This window comes from Capsicum annuum, chromosome 12, assembly GCF_002878395.1.
Source record: "Capsicum annuum cultivar UCD-10X-F1 chromosome 12, UCD10Xv1.1, whole genome shotgun sequence".
Lineage (NCBI taxonomy): Eukaryota > Viridiplantae > Streptophyta > Magnoliopsida > Solanales > Solanaceae > Capsicum > Capsicum annuum.
This window is the reverse complement of record NC_061122.1, coordinates 12,117,745-12,133,749: the sequence shown is the minus strand read 5'-3', so window position 1 is coordinate 12,133,749 and position 16,005 is coordinate 12,117,745. Positions and strand designations below refer to the sequence as shown.

At 38.4% G+C, this 16,005-nt stretch overlaps 1 protein-coding gene across 3 annotated transcripts in view; it reads right to left on the bottom strand.

The window, feature by feature from the left end:
- LOC107850428 (pullulanase 1, chloroplastic) overlaps positions 1–16,005 on the bottom strand; it is a 46,359-nt gene that overhangs the window by 9,916 nt on the left and 20,438 nt on the right. For all 3 annotated transcript variants that reach the window (XM_016694942.2, XM_016694944.2, XM_016694946.2), the window contains exons 14-17: positions 11,572–11,622; positions 639–709; positions 337–429; positions 14–104 (exon numbers count right to left, since the gene is read on the bottom strand). In XM_016694942.2, the coding sequence (XP_016550428.1) occupies positions 14–104; positions 337–429; positions 639–709; positions 11,572–11,622 (306 nt within the window). The remainder of the gene's footprint in view (positions 1–13; positions 105–336; positions 430–638; positions 710–11,571; positions 11,623–16,005) is intronic.

Below are 16,005 nucleotides of genomic sequence, written 5' to 3'. Positions count from 1 at the left end.
AAATTGTCATTACCTCCAAATAAAGGCCAGTTACAAAACCTTGATGTAGAGGATGACCAAAAGGTGATCCACCCAGTAGAGCATCCCGAATACGATCATTAAAGCTAGTAATGAATCAAGAATAGCCAATGAGTAACATATCCCCATTAAACCCTAAGAGCTCTTGAAAGTATTATCCTACGTTAGCTGGAATAATGTCGTCTTCTTTATTTCTCTCGAATGCTAGAGCTTCACTTTGCAATTTATTATCATAAGAGAAATTCACATGTAAACACACAAGGAATAGGAAATTATTTTCTTTAGACAAAGAAATGGGAATAAACTCAGAAGTAGCACCTCCCAATTCCAGATCCAAAAAGGTTAAATTGTGATGCATTTATCCCACGTCTGTTATTTGCCACTTCACCAAAATCCCATCCTTCACCATATCTGAAATGAAAATAGAGAAGCAACTGTTAGAAAGGAAACAGAGAATCTATGTAATGTTCAAGACCAACTAAAAGTACCTAAACAATCATGGTCATAGACGATGTAATAAGGATATCCTTTTTTAGATTTAGAAGAATCTAAAAGACATCTACTACAAAACATGACATATCTAGTAATAAGGATTGATCATCACTGATAACAGTCCTTACATATAAATGCTTGATCCATCCACACCATTATTTTCTGTTGACAAGCTATTCAGCAATGACTTTGCCTTCAACTGCATTCAAAGACACGGCGACCGTAGTGTTAGCACGCTTAGGTTTGAGCACCATGTTTTATATATTGCTAGCTGCAGATCATCTAGGTTTATATAAGGCCCACATGTTTCCAAACAAACATGCCAGGACTCATCATTTCAATGTTTTTTTAAATATGTGTCAAGTCAGATGGGCCAATCAAATTGGGCAGAGGGGGTAACTAGAACTGGGACTCAAATAAAGGTTCCAGGGTATACTAATAATCTCTGCTTAATCTATCTTAACCTTTTTCTCCATGAGTTGCTGACTGATTCTGGAGGCTTGCAGCTGTTACTCGATTCAGGAATCTCAAAGATTCGAGGGTCGAAAGATTGTCCAGGAATGGAGATTCGAGGATACAATGAAGGGAAATTAGAGAGTTTTTAGAAGATGAGAAGAAACAGAGAAAATAGAATTTTAGGAGGAAGAAGCTGCAACTTTCTTATATCCTGTAAATGATGATTACAATGAGTATTTATAGACAATGATGTAAATGAAATGATCAAAGCTATCTAGTGAAACAGTTATTTGATAACTGACTCAATTAGTCAATCCTAACTAACTTCTGGAAACAGACTACTGTAGCTACACTGTTTCTAACTAACTTTTAAAACCAACTGATTTGGACTTCCACTAACTTCAACTAACTTCAACTCCAATTTATGATAACAATACTTCCCCCCATAGAAAGATCCTTGTCCTCAAGGATCAAAAGAAGGAAACCTGGTCTTCAACAAACTCCCAAGTAGCAACATTCGGCAGGTAGATCAGACCACTTCACTAACACTTGTGCCACCGCTTTATTGCCTTTCTTGACTAGTCTTTTCTACAAAACAGCTTCAAAAGTGGGACAATTGGGGTTGGATAAGTCCACAGTAGGAGGAAAAGAGATAGTAGAGGGTACTGCATAGCATTTTTTGAGTAGGGACACATGGACAGTTGGATGGATCTTGACAGAACTTGGCAGCAACAGTGTATAAGCAACAAGACCAATCCTTTTAATGATCTGAAATGGCCCATAATATTTGGCAGCCAACTTATGAGAAGGATAGTGAGAAATAGTGGTTTGCCTGTAAGGTTGCACTAAAAATAGACCCAATCACCAACATTAAAACTTATATCACTCCTATGAGCATCAGCTTGTTGTTTCATTCTATGTTGAGCTCGGAGCAAATGGTGCTTGATGAGCTGTAAATTAAGCTCTCTATTAATCAATGTAGTATCCACCTCTGCAGAAGCCGATTCACCTGGCAAGTATGGTAGATGTAGAAGAGGAGGCCTACCGTAAAGCACCTCATAAGGTGTAGTTTGGATAGCTGAGTGGAAACAGGTGTTATACCAATATTCACCCATAGGTAAGCAAGTAATCCAAGCAGAAGGATCATCATCGCAGTAACATCTCAAATAAGTCTCAAGAATCTATTTAAGACCTCAGTCTGGCCATCAGGGGATGATATGCAGTAGAAGTATGCAACATCACACCTTGAAGATTGAAAAATTTTTGCCAGAAAGAGCTGAGAAAAACTGCATCTCTATCACTTGTTATGGCATCTGGTAGACCATGTAGTCTCACAATAGTATCAAAAAAAACACCTTAGCAACAACAGTATAAGGATGCTTGAGTGGCATGAAGTGACCATATTTACTTAATCTGTCCACCACCACCAGTATTACTTCAAAACCCTGTGATTTGGGAAGACCATCACTGAAATCCATGCTAATTTGAGACCACACCACCTCAGGAAATGGTAAAGGTTGTAACAAACCAGGATAAGCCGCCAAATCAGATTTGTTTTTCTGACAAGCATCACATTTCTGAATAAAGTCCTTTACATCGGATCTCAAACTTTTCCAATAGAACAGTGTTAACAACCTTTTAAGGGTAGCATCTACTCCTGAATGGCCCCCCAAGGGACCAGCATGCCATAGGGACATAATATCCTTCCTCAAGTTCTGCACCTTTCCAATCACTAGCTTTCCTTTCCTCCTCAACTGACCATGTTCCCAGGTGAATTGTCTGTGTGATGTAGGATTTGCCTTTAAGTCAGCAATTAGTTGAGTGAGCTCTGGATCTGTATGCCAACTAGCCACAATATCATTGAAAAGGTCGGTGTTTATAGGAGAGATAATTAAAGCAAGCAATTCAGCACCAGTCACTCTAGAGAACGCATCAGCCACCTTGTTCTCGACCCCTTTTTTGTACTCAATGGAATAGTCAAAAGGCATCAACTTAGTCGGCCACAACAATTGTGATTGGTGTGTAGTTTTTGTTCCATGAGAAACTTCAAAGCTTTTTGGTCTGTCCTGATAACAAACTTTTGGCCTAACAAGTACTGAGACCATTTAGTAACTGCTTGAACAATAGCTAATAACTCCCTATCATATACTGATAAAGCTGCATGTTTTGGTGATAATGCCTTGCTAATGAAGGCTATAAGATGTCCCTCCTGCATAAGTACAGCACCAATACCATATCCACTAGCATCAGTCTCTACAATAAATGTTTTACTTGTGTCTGGCAAAGCTAACACAGGAGATTGAGTTAATGCTTCCTTTAACTGCATAAAGGACTTATGTGCAGTGTCATTCCATTTAAACTTATCCTTCTTAGTGAGGTCAGTAAGAGGCTTGGAAATGATACCAAACCCTTGTATGAACCTCTTGTAATATCCCGCTAACCCCAAAAAACCTCTCAATTGTTTCAATGTAGATGGGGTAGGCCATTCCCTTATAGCCTTAATCTTTTGCGGATCAGTAGACACACCTTCAGCTGTTATAAAATGACCAAGATGCTCAATTCTTTTAACACCAAAGAAACATTTGCTCTTCTTAGCAAAAAGTTGATGTTCCACCATCTCCAAAAACACAGACCTTAAATGCACAATGTGTTCCTCTATAGTTCTACTGTAAATCATTATATCATTGAAAAAAACCAGTACATGTTTCCTTAAAAACTTCTGAAATATAGAGTTCATCAACCCCAGGAATGTAGCAGGGGCATTTGATAAGCCAAAAGGCATTACCAAATATTCAAAGTGTCCAGAATGGGTTCTAAAAGAAGTTTTAGGTACATCATCTTTTGCCATTCTTAGTTGATGATATCCAAACCTTAAGTCAATTTTAGAGAAAATCTTGGAACCTCCTAGTTCATCCAAGAGAGCTTCAACAATAGGGATTGGAAACTTGTTATTGATAGTTAATTTGTTCAAATCTCCATAATCAACACATAACCTCCAAGAGCCATCCTTTTTGCCTACTAATACTACGGGTGACGCAAAAGGACTGCAGCTAGGTTGAATGATACCTTGATCCATCATTTGTTGCACTATGACTTCAATAATGTTCTTCTTAACAGAGGGATATCTATAAGGTCTCTTGTTGATAGGTTCAACCCAGGTTGCAACACGATTCTATGGTCATATATACCTCTAGAAGGTGGTAGACCTATAGGTTCTTCAAACAATGCAGAAAATTCAGATAATACCTTAAGCAATGCAAGATCATCTTCTTGATTCTTGTCAATTTCTGAGGGATGCCACATACTTTCTTCACTACTTTGTGGAACCACCTGAATCATACACAGTTGAGATTGGTTGCCTTAGTGTTTTGTTAATTTCCCTGCATCTGAAGTCAATACTTGATTACTGGAACCTCTGAGTAAATGTTTCTTCCCTTTATACCAGAATTCCATGGTTAATTTTCTGAAGTTCAACTTGATATCACCCAAAGTGAGTAACGACTGAACTCCCAGCACCACTCTACCACCACAAGAACAAAGAAGAAGTAAAAGAAAATCAGCAAAAAATTCAGCTCCTTGCAGCAACCAAGTAATGGTTGTCATCTTATCTACTTGCATGCTACCCTTAGCAGTAGCCACCACTTTAGGTTTAATAGGCTTCACTTAACAACCTAATTTACTGACCAAGTCAGGGTCAATGAAATTATGTGAGCTTCCAGTGTCAATTAGGATATTCAACTCTATTTTGGAATGATAACCACTCATCTTCAGGGTCCTAAATCCCAATGAACCATTCAAGGCATGCATGGAAATTTCCATATATTCTACAGGCTGTCCCAACTCCAACTAATCACCTTGCTCTTCTTGGACTTCACCATCTTGTTCAATTTGTGACTCATCTAAATCTTCTGATTCATCCACCTCCAACAAGTACAACTGTTTTGAATTGTTGCATTTATGACCAGGCATGTATTTGTCATTGCAGAAATAACACAATCCCCTTGCTCTCTTATCATTCAACTCCTCAATACTTAGAGTTCTCTTGTTCAACCCTTTAGAGAATCCAGAAGTAATGCTACTAGTAGTAGGTAGAATGCCCTTACTATTAGAGTACTTTTGATCTGTAAACTTTCTTGCATTGACTTGAAAAGAATTACTGGAATGTTGTCTCATAGCAAGCAAATACGCCTCTTGCATTCTTGCACTCTTGTAAGCCTGAGAAAGAGAGGAAGGTTTTGTGATCTTGACAGCAATGTTGAGTTCAGTTGTTAAGCCTCCAATATAGCAACTGATAGCATTCCCCTCTGATAAGTTCACCCTAGTTAAACTTCTTTTAAAAGCTGCTTGATATTCTCTTACACTTCCTGTCATGGGATCATCAAAGTCAATCCCAAACCTCTCCACCAAAGCTCCTACATATTCCTTCCAACTGATAGCCTACACATATCGTCTGTACCTCAGGAAAGAAATATGCCACTGGATAGCTTCCCCTTCCAACTACATAGATGCTATGGTTACCTTGTCCTCAGGTGCAATATTCTCCATAGAGAAGAATTGCTCAATCTTGAATAACCAAGATCGAAGATCATCCCCTGAAAACTTTAAAAACTCCGTTCTCGACCATCTATTGAAATGAGGATGCTGAAAATTAGAAGAATTGGGAAATTGAGAAGTATTACCATAGTTAGGGCTCCTTTCTCCATCTCTGCGATTTCCCATTCCCCCTTCCTGGTCATGATTTTCTTCATGCCCTAAAGGAAAAGTGTTCCTCCGACCTTCCCCTACCAGTTGTTGCCTCAACTTCATAACAACACTATCCAACCTCTCCAATGATGAGACCTTGCCCGCCAAATTACCTACCTCTGTAACCAGATTTTGCATCATCTCACGCAGACTCCAATCTCTGCAGCAGCAGCTTCAGTTGTTGAATCACCCGTTACTCCTACACCTTTCACCATTGTTGCCGAGGATGAGTGGCTTTGATACCAATGTTACTCGACTCAGGAATCTCAAAGATTCGAGGATCGAAAGATTGTCCAAGAATGGAGATTCGAGGATACAATTAAGAGAAATTAGAGAGTTTTCAGAAGATGAGAAGAAACGGAGAAAATAGAATTTTATGAGGAAGAAGCTTGCAGTTTTCATATATCCTGTAAATGATGATTACAATGAGTATTTATAGACAATGATGTAACTGAAATGATTAAAGCTATCTAGTGAAACAGTTATTTGATAACTGACTCAACTAGTCAATCCTAACTAACTTCTAGAAATAGACTACTGTAGCTGCATTGTTTCTAACTAACTTTTAAAACCAACTGGTTTGGACTTCCACTAACTTCAACTAACTTGAACTCCAATTTATGACAACAGCAGCATAATTAGCACGCGCTTGAAGATGATTGTGAGAACGTATCCGACATACACGAGCAGTATGACCTCTACGATTACAAAGTTGGCAGTAGAGGTTGTTGTTGGAAGACTGTTGTTGATTATTACGCCGAGGTTGTTGATTGTTACGCCAGGACTGATAATTATTTTGTTGGTTTGGCTCATTTGATCGTCGATTATTGTTTTGGTGATTGGAGGAGCCTTGACGTGTGGGACTGGAAGTAGTTCCCTGAGCAACGTTGGCAGTGATGGGAGCAGAAGGTGTCTTTTTGGCTTCCTCATGTTGCAGGAAAAGCTCATGACCAAAGAGCTTTTCATATAGTTCTTCATAGGGATTGTTGAATCTCGAGCGTGGATAGCGGCTAAAAGTTCTCGAAATTCAGATCCAAGGCCAATGATCATCTTGACAATCAATTCTTCATTGGATACGGGGGATCCAGCAGTGGCAAGTTCATCACAAAGAGACCGAACTTGATGGCGATAGTTTGCAACAGGGCGGGAGTCTTTGGAAACGCGGGCTAGACGGTCTCTAAGACTAAAAATATGAGTTTGAGATTTTATATAAGCAGTATGCAAGGCGTCCTAAGCGACTTTTGCATTTGTAGCAGAAGCGACTGTACTACCAATGGTTGCATCCGCAGTTGCCAAGATAGCATTTTGTATAAGCTGATTTTGTTGAAACCAGGAAACATAATTAGGATTGGGTACTTCTAGGTTGTTTTCAGATATAGTTTTGGAGGGGGTTGGTATCAATCCATCAAGGTGACCAAAGAGGTTGTGTCCATACATAAGCATGGACACTAGCACCTTCCACAACGAAAAATTATGGCTACCAACAAGTTTGATGGGAAGCTGAGTAACTGGATTGAACTGGACAACAGTCTAAGTTGGAGATGTTGTTGGCATTGACGATGCTTGTATTTGGGTCCATTTAGGCGTGAGGTGTTTGGGCTGGGAAAAATAAAAAAGAAAAAAAAAAGGATCAGGCTTGTTAAAGTTATAGAGCTCTTGATACCATAAAGAGGAAGAGAACTGATAGTAGCAAATTAACGATAATTTTATTGCTTCTCTGTATTGGATTTTATAGCCTGTGGATTACATACATACAAATCTGAACAAATCTAGGTAACAAAAAGCCCTACTAAAATACAATCCTATATATATACCAAAGCTGATAAGCACAAAAATAAAATAAGAGTCCTAAACAAAACAAGAGTCCTAAAGATATCAGCTAGCCGTTATTACCTAGATCTATTTGTAACTACTAGGACTATATTGATACTTTTAACAGCCTAAAAATAGAGAACTAGCTTCTCAACTTTTTAGCCTTCACTTATATTGATGCACACTGAGACTGCTGCAATTGCTGAAGTGTTTTTGGATTTTTACAAAGAATTATTAGTAAGGAAAGCACCCCATAGAACTCAAGCTTATCCTAGTTTTTTCAGACTGGGACCAATTCTTACAATTGCTGAGCAAATGCAGTTGATTAAGCCATACACTGGGGAGGATGTGACGAAAGCACTCTTTGGGATTGATAGTACCAAAAGTCCTGGACCGGATGGGTATGGGAGTGACTTCTTCAAAAAGTCTTGGTGTATAATAGGGACTAATGTGATGTGCTGCAGTTCCTGTAGAATAAGAAGTTGCTGCAACAAGATAAATGCTACTGTCATTTCTTTGATTCCTAAGGTACCCAACCCTTAATATGCAAGTCAATTCTGTCCTATCTCATGTTGTAATGTGATCTATAAGTGCATTTCTAAGGTCATTTGTGTGAGACTTAAGAAAGCATTATCACATTTGGTGGCAGATACTCAGGCTACCTGCCTAGCAGGCAGGTCATTAATATATAACATCTTGATTTGTCATGATATTTTGAGACACTAGAATAGGAAAAAAACTTTTAGGTGTTTAATGTAGATTGATTTGAGGAAGGCTTATGATATGGTTAGGAATTCCTTAAAGAAGCTTTACATGGTTATGAATTTCCAGCTTCATCCATACAAATGGTGATGGTCTGCATTACAACTACTAAGTTTACAGTGAAAGTAAATGGAGGAGGATTTGGTTATTTTGAAGGTAAGAGGGGACTAAGGCATGACGATCCAATTTCACCACTTCTCTTTGTGTTGGTGATGGAGTATTTGAGTAGAACCCTGAAGAAGATGAGTGCAATTCCAGATTTCATCTTTCACCCTATGTGTAAGCCTCTTCAGCTAACTCATCTTGTTTTTGCAGATGATTTAATGATTTTTTGTAAAGAAGATTGCAGGTCTATTGAAAGAGTGATGGAGGCTATAAATCACTTCAGTAGTGTTACTGGACTGGTTGCAAATGTAGACAAATCAAATAATTTTTTGGCAGGCATGGAGGAGCACATAAAGCAGAAATATTCGAAAAAACAGGCTTCTCTTTAGAAACACTGAACATAAGATATCTGGGATTGCCTTTGACATCCAAGAAATGGAGTAAAATGGAATGTCATCAACTTGTGGAGAAAATAACCCAAAGAACAACTGCTTATTCTAAGTGCCTTTCATATGCAGGGTGGCTACAAATTGTTAATGCGGTGTTGTTTTCCATATACAATTTTTGGGTTCGGTCTTCATTTTGCCACAGAGCATTTTGAAAGCAATAACAACAACAACGAACCTAGTATATTCCCACCTAGTGGGGTCTGGGGAGGGTAGAATGTACGCATCCATACCACTACCTCTAAAGAAGTAGAGAGGCTGTTTCCGATAGACCCCCGGCTCAAGACACATGACAATATACAAAAATATTCAAAGCATGAAACATGATAAGCATTTTGAAAGCAGTAGACAGAAAATGTAGAGACTATCTTTGGGGGAGTAATGAAAATCAGAGAAAGTCCTAGTGGCATGGGACAGGGTGTGTGTGCCAAAAAAGTATGGTGGTTTAAACATAAAGAGCTGTAGCAATTGGAACATAGCAGCAATAGGGAAGTTACTATGGTTATTAGCTAGAAAGGAGGATTTATTATGGGTAAAATGGGTGCATGGGGTCTACATGAAGAAAGAGAGGGATATCTGAAATTATCACCCACCAGCTGATTGTAGTTGGTATTGGAGAAAGCTAAATAGCCTCAAAGGACTCATGAATCATTGGTATGTTAATGATCACTACCAATTAATTGCAAATGGCATGTACTCAGTAACCAGGAGCTATAATGCATTAACGGGACCACAGTGCAAACTACAAGAGGCCAGATTCATTTGGTCGGCCATTTTACAGCCAAAGTATAGTTTTTTTCATATGGTTGGCACATCAAGGAAGGCTACTGACAAAGAAGAGGCTTACCAGATTGAATATTCCAGTTGCTACTGTTACATGTGAGTTGTGTGATCAGAACAAGGTAGAATCTCAAGAGCACCTGTTTGGAGACTGTGATTGGATCAAGAAAGTAAGGGATGGTTTGTCAAATTGGCTAGGTTTTCAGCTACAGCAATAGGGGGTTCAACAAATCACTTAGGGGTCGTTTGGTAGAGTGTATTGTAAAATATAATGCATGAATTAGTTAATGTATATTATTAGTACCTTGTTTGGTATGTTTTTTTGCCTATGTATAACTAATGCAAGCATTAGTTATCCACTCTATTGTGTATTGGAGTGTGTATTAGTAATACACTCCATTTCCTATGTATTAGTAATAGAATGACTTTAAACACATACATTAACTTATTAAATAACCTTAATACCCCTCAATTTCCCTCTCAAAATATTTCACCATTTCTTTTTCCACCATTTTGATTTGTAATAGCGAATCTTTTCAAAACATTTCACAATTTCTTTTCCCACCATTTTAATTTACAACAATGAATAGTTGATTTAAATAACTATATAGCATATTTTTGTTTTGTATCGAGTCTTTAAAAAGACTTTTAAAAAATTGATACAATTTCTTAATTTTGCGTCTTGTATTTTATTTTTGTTTCGACTATGTTCATCCGTCGGCGTAACATTTATGCGCAAAGACGAAGGTCTTGCAATTAATCCTAAATCTCTATATACTAGTGCAACAATACTAATTTTGTTTGAGATGGCAAAAGAACTTTGTAGCAAAAAAGTGTACAAAATCAAAGAAGGGTATTTTTGTAAACAAATATTTCTTTTATAGAAATTATGTAAGATGTATTATTTCTTATACATCAAACCAAACAATGTATAAGAAATAATACATGCATAACTAATATAAGCATAACTAATACAAGTATTACTAATGCAAGCGTTACTAATACACTATATTTTGTATTGTTATTATAAACTCTACCAAACGACCTCTTATTGGCTAAGTAGGAGGCATGGGAGGAAATTTCAGCAAGAGGTGGTGTTTGCTATTTGGAGTGCTATGCTTGACTACACATGGCAAGCAAGGAATTGGACTATTTTCAGGAAGGCTACTGTTAGCACTAATTTTGTGATTATACAGATTCAAAAGGAGATTAGAGTAAAATTAGAAAGTATACAGGTCATAAAGAAAGCTCATAGATGTAGTTCCTTCGTTGCCAGACTATGCAACTAGCTGCTTGTTTTGAGGCTCATGGCAAGCAAGGAATTGGACTATTTTCAGGAAGGCTACTGTTAAAACTAATTTTGTAATTACACAGATTCAAAAGGAGATTAGAGTAAAATTAGAAAGTATACAGCCCATAAAGAAAGCTCATAGATGTAGTTCCTTCGTTGCCAGACTATGCAACTAGCTGCTTGTTTTGAGGCTTAGAGAATACAGCACCTATCCTAGATGGTGGTTGGATTCCTAGGTGCTCCTTAGGTGTACTGAATTCGTTTGTCAATGGTATTACTTCACAGTTTACCCAAAAAAAAAACTTGTACTGCAAAATCACAGCGAGCATTGTCTTGTAAAATTTCATCTACAACTGGAAAACTAATAAGAAATAATTACTGCATAGCATTTTGCCTTCCTAAATGGACGAAATAGTTACAATTTTTCTCTAAAAAGGGGGAAGGGGCAGCCGGTGCACTAAATCTCCTGCTATGTGTAGGGTCCGGGGAAGGGCCCGACCATAGGAGTCTAATGTATGCAACCTTACCTAGCATTTCTGACAGTGGTTGTTTCCAAGGCTTGAACCCGTGACCTCCTGGTCACATGGCAGCAACTTTACCAGTTACTCCAAGGCTCCCCTTCAAGGATACAAATTCTCTCACATAAAAAAAAAGCTTTATACTTACCATTGTACGCTTCATTATGTGACCCATCAAGTCAAACCGAAATCCATCAACCTGCAGAAGACGAACATGTTTAACACATTTAATTCTAGGATATTCCTAAAAGAGGAAAGCTTCACAATTATCAGAGCATACATATATGCTCTTCCAGAGAAGAATGGAAATACTTACGCAAGGAACAAAGCATAAGTGTGTACATACATAGCGATACGAAATGGGATATGCGATATCAATTGTCTGAAATAAGTAAGATAAAGGTAACTGATTTTATTAGTTATGAGTTGGTTTGACATATACTAGTGTAAAACATGAACTTCTATGTTCCTTAAGAAAATCACTTAATAGCTCTTTAGGCATTTGCCATGTTCAGTCATCACCATCTTGAACATAAAGCGTGATTTTGGTACAATGTCTGAGCAATAAGAACTGACTATGGGACAGTTCAAATCTATGAACTGCCTGAGCTTCCATATATCCCTTCACATATCAGATCTTTTTCTTGGGTCAAGCGTGTGAAATAGTTAGTTATTAGGTAGCGGTAAGACTCGAATTCAAGACCTTTGAGGCTCTGTCCACTCTGATACTTTGAATGTATAAACCATCTCATCTAAAAGTCTAAATTGTTTGACGGAGACACTTTTTTATTAAGGTCTTCAAAAAAAGCCTTTGGGGTGGTGTACCAGTTGTTTCTGATAGTTTAAACAATTGAAGTGGAAATGACTCTTCAAATTGCTTAAGAGGCAGTTAAGTCAACCACAAGAAAAGGAACCATTATTCCATTTAGCACTAGCAAGTGTCTTCTTGTGCTAATCAATGACTAGATAAGATAAATTAGTTGATCCATTGTCAGAAGCACATTTCATTTCACTGAGAAAAAATATATCATTTTAAGAGCCTCCCGTCCTACTTTAACTCATAGGAAGCATGAAAAGCATCAGTTTCTTTTGGGATTATGGTTCCCCCGTTTCTGAGTTTTTCATTCCATTCAAGTACTTCTGCTTGATCTATATTAGTAACTAATGTCATATGTCAGACATTCTCTAAGTTGACTTGCCAGGTTTGGAGATTCAGTCGTGACATCAACAACAACAACAACCCAGTGTATTCCCACAAAGTGGGGTTTGGGGAGGGTAGAGTGTACGCAGTCCATACCACTACCTCAAATAAAGTAGAGAGGTTGTTTCCGATAGACCGCCGGCTCAGGACAGATAACAAATATAACAAAAAACATAAAAGCAAGCAACAAACAAGGGGAGACACACTGCTAGATAATAAAGAAAACGAGACACCCACAAAATAATATTGTAAACTTGCTATACGAAATCATAGACACCACCAAAACACCATGAACAAGAGGCTACAACACACTATAGGCATCAATACAAACAGCGCACTCTTTCCTACTATTACGAACGTACTCCTACCTACTAGCTCCCTGCCCTAATCGGCCTCCTCCACACCTTCCTATCAAGGGTCTTGTCTTCCGTAAGTTGTAACTGCCCTATGTCCTGCCTAATCACCTCCTCCAATATTTCTTCGGCCTACCTCTACACCACCTAAAACTATCCATAGTCAGCCTCTCACACCTCCGAACTAGAGCATCCGTGTCCCTTCTCATCACATACCTGAACCAACGCAACCTAACTTCTCGCATCTTGTCCTCTATCAAAGCCGCTTCCCCAGTGTTATAAAAGGCGAGCGCCTCGTCCAATGGCGAATGGCAAGGCGCCTCTTCAGTCCATGGCATGGCGAAAATCAAAAGGCGACGCCTTTTAATTGATTTTTAAAAAATTAGGGTTTTAGGTATATAAGCTAATTTTAGGGTTTATTTACACATTTTAACACTATCAACTTACAAATTGGTGACTGCGGCTGCTACCATTCATCTCACAAGTTTGATTCCGGCGACCGGCGACGAACTCCGGTGACCGGTGACAAACTCCGGCGACTTTCGAAACTCCGGTAAGCAGTGATTTCTATTTTTTTTTTCTTTCTTCTTCTTCTTCTTAATCCAGCGACCGGATATGCCTTTTGGTGTTGTTATTTTTTTTCTTCCTCTTTTTATCTTCTTTTTCTTCTATTTTCCGGCGACCGGCATCATCTGTAACAGTGAACTTGTGACATGCTCACATGCACTTTTACAGTGTTACTGTTATAACCAGTAGTAATATTAATATACTTATTATGTAATTATTTTTAATATACTTATTATATTAATATACTTAACCAGTGGTAATATTAATATACTTCTTCTTTTTCTTATAACTTATTAAGTAATTTTTTTTAATAACTTATGTAGATTGTAGAATTAACATAGCATGATGGTAATATTAATATACTAATTAAATTATTTGATCATTAACAACTTTCAATTTCAATGGTGTCCCAATCTACTAGTAGCAAACAAAAAGACATAGGATGGAATTATGGTACATAATGACCGACAAAAGATGCGGTGATTTGTAATTTTTGTCGACGAACCAAGAATGGCGGCATTACTCGATTCAAACAACACTTGATAGGATATTGAATTGTTGAGTCATTTAAGTTCTAGACTTTTAGTATCTATATACTATATATTTTTAATTCTTGACTTGAAATATTTCCTAATATATTAGTGTTATTAAAATTTTGATCATTTATATATTATTTTAATTTTTTATATTAATTGTCGCCGTACATTCAAAAGGCGATCGCCTCACCACTCGCCTCGCCGCGTGGCGAGGCGGGGCCTTGTCGCCTCTTGTCGCCTTTCACCGTCCAAAACACTGGCTTCTACCTTCTCCTGAATAATCTCATTTCTAACCTTATCTCTCCTGGTAAGTACACACATCCACCGCAACATCCTCATCTCCTCCACCTTCAACTTTTGGTTATGGGAATTCTTAACTGGCCAATACTCCGCTCCGTACAACACAACCGGTCGGACTGCCACTCTGTATGATACAAACCAACTAGAGAACACACGAAAATGACACAAAAACAGTCCACAATATAGGAAGAATCTAAGGACCAAATGAAAACAAGTCTTGGGTTCAACAACAACACAACAATAACAAGAAAACAAGGTGTAACAACACCAATTTCAGCCAACAACCAAACTAACAAGATGATTAACAAGATGACAACAACAATAAGAGAACAAGAACCAATGGTTTCACTAGAACAAAGACAACTAGTACATGAAAGTAAAGATAGGTAGTGTGACATAAACTATTACAAGAACTAAGAACGAAGGCGTGTATCGTGGACACAAGAGGGACGTCAATCACCCCAAGCACCTACGTTTCCTAGTCAAGAACACAACACAAGTGAATCCACACTTGGATTGCTCTAGTTTCAGGTGGAGTGGCTCTCATACTAGAGAGAGAAATGTTTCAAGTGTTACAAGACTTACAATATCATCAAAATCTAATCTACTAAAACCCTAAAATGTTCTATATATAGGCTATTACAAATAAAAGATGAAATGTCCAAAAGGACCATTTAATGAAGGGTGACAAATGGGCGCCCTTAGAGTGCAACTTAGGGGCAATTTTGGTGTGTTCCAAAGCCCTTCTTCCACTTCACTTGTACACTCCCTTAGATGGATTCAATACAGTCACATACATCCATCCTCGTGATCATGCCCGTATCATCCTCTCCATCTTGAAAGGAATTTGACCTCAAATTCAAGGCTTCATCACCCACAAGCTCTCCTCCTTAGATCATCTCTTCATTTCCTTTCCCGAGGTGATGATGCTCAACCATGGACTCCGTGAGATCATCAAGCATGTCTTGAACCTGCACACAGGAAGATTTGATACTAGGCAAAGTGCTAGTATCTAGGTTATTGAGTAACAAGGGGCCTTTGTGGGCAAGTCCCACGATCAAGTGTTTCTCTCCCCTTGGTGGCATTATTTCCTCTTCTTCTTTACCTCCCCTACTCTCGGCTTCCTCTTCCAAAACCTCACTAATCATGACTCTTTTTGCCATATAACTAGGCACTTCACACACATCATCAAGCGGCCAAACATCTTCCCCACCGTCTTTAATTTGCACCTTGGCCTCCTTCTCTCCATCTTGAGCTTTTTCACCATCCTCATCTGATTCAATTCCCACCTCCTCTCCAAGATAGTACAATTTTCCCTCCCTAAGGATCACATTTCTCCGGTTTGGACACTCACTAGCCTTGTGTCCCCACCCTTGACATTTGAAACATTGAAATCCCTTAGGACGAGAAGGAGAATTCGGTTTACCTTTATTTCTTGGAGAATACATTTGGGCAGCCTTGGCCTCGGGTTGGACAACCTTGGTCTCAGGTTGGTTGGCATTGAATGAGTGCTCCTTGTCTTTGTGCCAATCCAAGGAAGGTTGTTGGTGACCCTTAGACTTGTAAGCCGAGATCTCCCTTTCAACCTCCAATGCCGCTTGGAAGATGCCATCTATAGTGTCAAA